The sequence below is a fragment of the Carassius carassius genome, chromosome 49 (assembly GCF_963082965.1).
Source record: "Carassius carassius chromosome 49, fCarCar2.1, whole genome shotgun sequence".
In the NCBI taxonomy this organism is placed as follows: domain Eukaryota; kingdom Metazoa; phylum Chordata; class Actinopteri; order Cypriniformes; family Cyprinidae; genus Carassius; species Carassius carassius.
The window spans coordinates 11186630-11194607 of NC_081803.1; the positions used below are offsets into that span (position 1 = coordinate 11186630).

Genomic DNA, 7978 nt, shown 5'->3' on the forward strand with positions numbered 1-7978 from the left:
AAGTCAGCCAAGCCTTGTCAATATTTGCTGGGTCCTAAGTCTGAAGTCTGAAGAAATAAATTAATAGACATGTATATCCATGCAAGTATAATCATCCACATGAATTGAATAATCCACATATAATATCGATACTGTTATGAAGTGTGACAAAATGCATTATTCACTAATATGTTTTCTCATGAAACTATACATAACATAAAATTTTTTCAAATGCATCAGTTATAAAAATACAATAAAAAATAAACACCCACCAGAAGTGTAAACACGTATGTCCCTGAACTCTGGAGCTGATCATGAAGGTATTTAAACTATTGGGAGAGATTTCTGCCCAAAGGGAAATCATCATAGGGAAAATGCTGAAGATTTATCCCATTATTTTGATTTGCAGTTTGCTCCTTGAAACCTGGCTTTCTTCTGGAGGTAAGTTAACATTTGTCTGTCTTAATCTATGTGAATGTAAAATCTGTTCTAATGGTCAAAGGCTGAGTATTTGTTTGTTACAAGCAGTCTTTTGAAATGTAAAAGCCTTGTGCAATAACCAATTAGAGTTAGAAAAGAGAGAAACTGGTTAACACACAGAGACTTTTCATGTTTTGTGTTGTGAGAAAACAAAGGAAACAAAAAAATCAATCATCATATTGTTCTTATCATGGAGGAACTGAGAGAACTGAAGTCTTCTTACTTATACAAAAGCTGTTCAAACTCAACATGAAAGGACTTTCAAAGTAAAATAATATTCAGTTGCCAAAACTTAAGTGCTTGTAATACTACTTTATTTGTGACCAAGAAAAAGTGATTTTTCAGTATGTCTCTTTTGTGTATGTAGCTTCAGTGTTTCTGCCGAAGTATCTGGCAGAGTCTCTTCTGAAGAGACAGAAACGCTATAACACAGGTATTGAGGAGATGAAGCCGGATAATTTGGAGAGGGAATGTTTTGAAGAACGCTGCGATCAAGAGGAGGCCAGAGAGGTTTTTGAAGACCAGGAAAAAACAGTGAGTTGCATAAGCACATGTTTATCTCATTGAAATGTTTTTAGGGCTCTGTGTGTGAGTTTTTAACTTTTCAAACCTTGTTTCAGATGGAATTCTGGATCAGTTACAGAGGTGAGCATAAATTCTTTCTTTATGATACTTGTCATGTAGAACACTGATGATAAATTTTTCTGTCCTTTCAAATTTGTCCATAAAGCATCTGTTAATTTAACCTTACCTTATATTACAGGATATATTCATAATATCATGGTCATGGCCTCTCCTCCTTTTCAGATGGAGACCAATGTCAGTCTTCGCCCTGTCAAAATGATGGGATATGTGTTGATGGTATGAATACATACACCTGCTGGTGTCCAGCCCGCTTTAGTGGGAAGAACTGTGAGTTGGGTAAGATCCATGATGCTCACATTAGCTGTTAAGAGCGAGGAAGTCAATGATTGTTATGCAAGACATTTAAATATGTTGTATAAAGAAAATATATAACAAAACATTTAAATAATTTACATTATATCTTGTAGTGCATACAATGTTTTATTTTTTTTAAATAAATATGCTAAAAGGTGTTGTTTTTAGTCTTTATTTAAATGCATTTGTAGCTATTAATTTCTTTTTTCAATTTGTGTATTTTTAAATATTGTATATTTTTATGTTTATTCTGAATTGTGTACAGTATTTTTAAAGTTTAAATGCATAAAGTACACAAATATGTATATATTTAGACACAGATCATTAAAAACATGAAATGGATATAAATCATAATTTTAGATGAAATAAATAATAAACAAATATTTTATGATTTTTTTATGTGTCCAAATATCTCTGCATAATACTTTGTCAAAAAGAAATTCCTAACCTTGTGTGCTTTTGTGACTCTTAAAGTCTCCCTCTGCTAAAACCTTATTTTGTCTTTCATGGGTTGCTCTGGTGCAGAAATAGCAATACAGTGTAATGTAAATAATGGAGGCTGTATGCACTTCTGCTTTGTGGATAAAATTTATGGAGTAGTATGTGACTGTGCAGAAGGTTACAGACTGGCTCTGGATGGCAGGACTTGTGAACCTACAGGTACAAAAATGCTATTCCCATGTATTACATTTATTTGCATTAGCACTTTGCCAGTATTCTCACCAGGACGTGCATTATATTTTCATCTCATAGCTCAAAGCTTTTCTTACATTGTGCAATATGACTTTTCATCCCATGCAGTAGAATATTTTCAATACCATTTTCATTTAAGGAATTTTATTCATGTTTTAGCAGATGCTTGGTTTGGTTTATTGATTAGATCCTGCACTTAATTCATCCCTATCCATTTTTATAGGGCTGTACCCATGCGGACGTCTTGGAGCGAGTATTGCTCAAACTCTTAACTCAAGGTCTCTTATCAGTGATACAACAGAACAAAATACAACAGAGTCCAGTCCTACAGATTCCCCTGATGTGAACGTGACTAGCACACCACAACCTACACTGAAGAACATCACCTCCTTCTTTCCCACTCAGCCCACCATCAAAAATGCAACAAATAATGAATATCGTATTGTAGGAGGAAATGAGGCAACACCAGGGGAGATTCCCTGGCAGGTAGGTGAAGTGATGAATTGTGTGTCCATATGATTCCTCTTCACGTTCTGAAGAAAAGCAAGTATAATCTTCTCTAGTTTTTGTTGAAAAATCCACAGAACCATATGAAGAGGGCATTACAATAAAAACCATAAGATCAGAAATCTTTAGAGAAATTTACCGTCTTTTTCTCTATCATGTTGGCAGGTGGTTTTTATGGAAAAGGTGAATAAGAATTCATTTTGTGGTGGCTCTCTCCTCAGTGAAAAATGGGTCATTACAGCTGCCCACTGTGTAGAAGGAAAGGTGGGATCTTTCTTCATCAGAGTTGGTGAGAAACCAACTGCACTGTCACATCATAGTTATTGCTATTTGGTTATAGAAAAAAAAAACTTTTGCAGTTGTGAATAGTATGTATAATGTATTATTGAATTAATAAATTAATTTCACTGTCTCAGATCTACAATTACATATTCCAATGCACATTGGATGTGATATCACACATATTGTCAATGAGTTGCTGTATTTCTGGTCCTATATTTCTAAAGGGGAACATGATGTCTCAAAGAATGAGGGAAGAGAAAGTGACCATGGCATAGTGGAGTACCATATCCACCCACGGTACAACTCTAAACAGAGTCTTTACAATCATGACATCGCCTTGTTAAAGCTCCAGGGACCCGTCAAATTCTCTGACTATGCTGTGCCCATCTGCCTGGGCTCTAAAGACTTCTTAGAGAACTTGCTCAAGAGTGCGGAGAACTCTCTGGTGAGCGGATGGGGGAGGCTACTGCAGGGGGGCATCGTATCTAAAACGCTTCAGAAAGTAGAGCTCCCTTACGTGGACCGGACAGAGTGCAAAGACAGCAGCACCGACACCATCTCCCGCTTCATGTTCTGTGCTGGTTATAGTACGGTACGCAAGGATTCCTGTCAGGGGGACAGCGGAGGACCCCATGCCACCCGCTATCAGAACACATGGTTCCTCACGGGAATCGTCAGCTGGGGGGACGAGTGCGCCATGAAGGGAAAGTATGGCATCTACACCCGTGTCTCCAAATATATGTACTGGATAAATAACGTTACTGGCATCAGAATAGGACATATGTCCAGTACTAATAAACAGAGTTAGAATTAGATTAAACCATTGTGCAGTTTTGTTTTAAAAGTATCATAAAAATAAATGTTGGATTGAATTAGATCTCACAGACATTTTTGTACAGATGATATTTACTAGTCATCATTCAACAGACAAACTGTAACAATCAAGAAAAAATATAATTTTCCATCTTAGACTTTGTGCTTGTACATCTGGTCAAAGTTTTATACATGATATACCACAAATCAGTATGAGGTCACTTTCATCTTTAATTCTGTACTAACTCTGTACATATTAAACACTAGGAGTGTATGGCTTTAAGAAGTGTACTGCAAATTGAGTACACATAAAACCCATTCAGGCCACATCCACTTTTCTTCTTCCTTGTCAAGCCCTCTTTTAAACTAATGGCATGCAAATGTACCCTACTGTTTAAAAGTTTGGGGTCACTTTTATGCTCCTTCAGTCTGTTTATATTTGATCAAAATACAGTATAATAGTAATGTTGTGAAATATTACAATTTAAAATTGTCACAGTGTCTGGGTTGTGTCCCTGGGTGTCCACTAGATGTCCTCCTTCTCACGGTGTCTATCACCTTATCACTTTCTGTCTCCCTTATTTGGTCACCTTCCTCCTTGTTTAGGTAATTGATTGTGTTCCCCACCTGTCTCCTGTTTCCCCATCATCCTTGTGTGTATTTATACCTGGTCTGTCTGAGTCTCAGTCACGGAGTCCTTGTTTAATGTTAAACGTTAATTCTTGTCCGTCATCTTGCCTTGCCTTGCCGTCTTGTTTAGTTTATGTTTGGATTGCTCTTCTGGTTTTCGACTCACGCCTGGACTGTTTATTCTCTGTGGATTAACCCCTAATAAAGACATACCCGCAATTGGTTCTCTCTCCTGTGTGTTCTGTACACCAGACGTGACAGAAGGACTCCGTCGCTTTGAGACCCAGCGGTATGTCGAGTTACGCTTCTTCCCCAGCCTCCGAGCGGGAGAGAGGCATTCAGTTTGAGGGAACCCGCCTGGTCGTGTTTCGCGGGACCAGGGGAGGGCGCCGAGGAGGAGGTGGGCGAGAGGAAGCCCAGCATCGCTCTCCACCATGGCTCCCCTTTGACTCTGGGCTCACGTGGGAGGGACCAGAGCCGCCGTCTCACCAGGGCAGAAGGAGAAAGCCAGCGACACTGCCCATGAGGAACGCGGGTCCAGCACCACAGCACAAGAGGGCCACCAGCCCAGCGCCACGGTGCAAGATGGCCGCCAGCTCAGCGCCAACGCCCAGGAGAGCCGCTGACTCCTTCTTGGATTATTTCGCTACGCTGTCCAAGATCCTAGAGATTCCCAAGACGGTTAATGTCATGGCTGCGGAGCCAGCACCACAGCACAAGATGGCCGCCAGCCCAGAGCCACAGCACAAGATGGCCACCAGCCCAGCGCCACAGCACAAGATGGCCGCCAGCCCAGCGCCACAGCACAAGATGGCCGACTCAACGCCTGAGTCTCCAGACGAGGTGTCGCCGACTCGCCAACATAGAGGACGGAGGAGGAGGAGACAGGAGTCTACCGTTCCTCAAAGCCCAGAGGACGTTCCCGAGGCGGTGCCCGAGGCCGTTCCCGAGACCGAGGCGGTGCCCGATGCTGTTCCCGAGGCCGAGGCGGTGCCCGAGGCTGTTCCCGAGGCCGAGGCGGTGCCCGATGCGGTTCCGGAGGCTGAGGCGGTGCCCGATGCTGTTCCGGAGGCCGATGCCGAGGCGGTGCCCGAGGCGGTGTCCGATGCCGAGGCGGTGCCCGATGCTGTTCCGGAGGCCGAGGCGGTGCCCGATGCTGTTCCGGAGGCCGAGGCGGTGCCCGATGCTGTTCCCGAGGCCGAGGCGGTGCCCGAGGCTGTTCCGGAGGCCGAGGCGGTGCCCGAGGCTATTCCCGAGGCCGAGGCGGTGCCCGATGCCGAGGCGGTGCCCGATGCTGTCCCCGAGGCCGAGGCGGTGCCCGAGGCTGTTCCCGAGGCCGATGCCGAGGCGGTGCCCGATGCTGTTCCGGAGGCCGAGGCGGTGCCCGATGCTGTTCCCGAGGCCGAGGCGGTGCCCGAGGCTGTTCCGGAGGCCGAGGCGGTGCCCGATGCCGAGGCAGTGCCCGATGCTGTCCCCGAGGCCGAGGCGGTGCCCGAGGCTGTTCCCGAGGCCGATGCCGAGGCGGTGCCCGAGGCTGTTCCCGAGGCCGATGCCGAGGCGGTGCCCGATGCCGAGGCGGTGCCCGATGCTGTTCCCGAGGCCGAGGCGGTGCCCGAGGCTGTTCCCGAGGCCGATGCCGAGGCGGGGCCCGATGCTGTTCCGGAGGCTGAGGCGGTGCCCGATGCGGTTCCGGAGGCCGATGCCGAGGCGGTGCCCGAGGCGGTGTCCGATGCCGAGGCGGTGCCCGATGCTGTTCCGGAGGCCGAGGCGGTGCCCGAGGCTGTTCCCGAGGCCGAGGCGGTGCCCGATGCCGAGGCGGGGCCCGATGCTGTTCCGGAGGCCGAGGCGGTGCCCGATGCTGTTCCCGAGGCCGATGCCGAGGCGGGGCCCGATGCTGTTCCGGAGGCCGAGGCGGTGCCCGAGGCTGTTCCCGAGGCCGAGGCGGTGCCCGATGCCGAGGCGGGGCCCGATGCTGTTCCGGAGGCCGAGGCGGTGCCCGATGCTGTTCCCGAGGCCGATGCCGAGGCGGGGCCCGATGCTGTTCCGGAGGCTGAGGCGGTGCCCGATGCGGTTCCGGAGGCCGATGCCGAGGCGGTGCCCGAGGCGGTGTCCGATGCCGAGGCGGTGCCCGATGCTGTTCCGGAGGCCGAGGCGGTGCCCGAGGCTGTTCCCGAGGCCGAGGCGGTGCCCGATGCCGAGGCGGGGCCCGATGCTGTTCCGGAGGCCGAGGCGGTGCCCGATGCTGTTCCGGGGGCCGAGGCGGTGCCCGATGCTGTTCCGGAGGCTGAGGCGATGCCCGATGCTGTTCCGGAGGCCGATGCCGAGGCGGTGCGCGATGCCGTTCCGGAGGCCGAGGCGGTGCCCGATGCTGTTCCCGAGGCCGAGGCGGTGCCCGAGGCTGTTCCCGAGGCCGAGGCGGTGCCCGAGGCTGTTCCCGAGGCCGAGGCGGTGCCCGATGCCGAGGCGGTGCCCGATGCTGTTCCGGAGGCCGAGGCGGTGCCCGATGCTGTTCCGGAGGCCGAGGCGGTGCCCGATGCTGTTCCGGAGGCTGAGGCGGTGCCCGATGCTGTTCCGGAGGCCGATGCCGAGGCGGTGCCCGATGCTGTTCCGGAGGCCGAGGCGGTGCCCGATGCCGTTCCCGAGGCCGAGGCGGTGCCCGATGCCGTTCCCGATTCGGTGCCCGTGCCTGAGGCCGTTCCCGATTCGGTGCCCAAGACCGGTCTAGAGTCAGGACCAGCCACTGATGACCTTCCGGGGTCAGGGCGGGTCACCGTGGGACGTTCGGAGTCAAGTCAAGTCACTGGGTGGGCTGCTGCTCGGGCCTGTTGGACTCCGGCATCGGCCACAGGGGGGTGGTGGTCATCCGCTCCGCCCTGGGGGACTCTGGCGTCGACCACGAGGACGTGGTGGTCCTCCGCTCCACCCTGGGGGGTTTCCGCTCTGACCACGAGGACGTGGTGGTCTTCGGCTCCACCCTGGGGGGTTTTTTGCTTTGACCACACGGACATGGTGGTCTTCTGCCCCGCCCTGGGGGGGCTTCATGTTGTGTTTGTCTGTTGTTTTTGTATTTACTCCTGTCCCTGTTCCTCTCTGTAGTCTGGCCCTCCATCCCTCCCCCTGAACCTCCTCCAGTCCTCCTCCCTCCTGGTCTTCCTGTTTTGTGTTTACTGTCTGGTGCCTGTTTCCAATGTCTTTCTTTTCTGGCCCTCCGTCCCTCCCCCTGAGCCTCCACCTGTCCGCCTCCCTCCTGGTCTGTCTTGTGTCTGTCGTGGAGCGTCTGGGAGCCGCTCCGTAGAGGGGGGGTTCTGTCACAGTGTCTGGGTTGTGTCCCTGGGTGTCCACTAGATGTCCTCCTTCTCACGGTGTCTATCACCTTATCACTTTCTGTCTCCCTTATTTGGTCACCTTCCTCCTTGTTTAGGTAATTGATTGTGTTCCCCACCTGTCTCCTGTTTCCCCATCATCCTTGTGTGTATTTATACCTGGTCTGTCTGAGTCTCAGTCACGGAGTCCTTGTTTAATGTTAAACGTTAATTCTTGTCCGTCATCTTGCCTTGCCTTGCCGTCTTGTTTAGTTTATGTTTGGATTGCTCTTCTGGTTTTCGACTCACGCCTGGACTGTTTATTCTCTGTGGATTAACCCCTAATAAAGACA

The 7978-nt window shown here is 49.6% G+C and overlaps 1 protein-coding gene across 1 annotated transcript; it reads left to right on the forward strand.

Moving 5' to 3' along the window:
- Window positions 1-280: 280 nt before the first annotated feature.
- On the forward strand, window positions 281-3868 carry LOC132132826 (coagulation factor IX-like). The gene is made up of 8 exons (XM_059545357.1): window positions 281-420; window positions 827-993; window positions 1080-1104; window positions 1267-1380; window positions 1924-2058; window positions 2315-2577; window positions 2764-2887; window positions 3105-3868. Exons 1-8 carry the CDS (start codon window positions 294-296, stop codon window positions 3686-3688), a joined length of 1539 nt encoding a protein of 512 aa, XP_059401340.1. The 5' UTR covers window positions 281-293; the 3' UTR covers window positions 3689-3868.
- The last annotated feature ends 4110 nt before the right edge of the window (window positions 3869-7978 follow it).

What these genes read in the sequence shown, in the direction of transcription:
- LOC132132826 (XM_059545357.1), top strand. Translation starts at nt 294, where the DNA reads ATGAAGGTATTTAAACTATTGGGAGAGATTTCTGCCCAAAGGGAAATC. An exon ending in TTGAAGACCAGGAAAAAACA is followed by an intron (nt 994 to 1,079) that starts GTGAGTTGCATA and finishes ACCTTGTTTCAG; the next exon opens with ATGGAATTCTGGATCAGTTA. An exon ending in TGGGAAGAACTGTGAGTTGG is followed by an intron (nt 1,381 to 1,923) that starts GTAAGATCCATG and finishes GCTCTGGTGCAG; the next exon opens with AAATAGCAATACAGTGTAAT.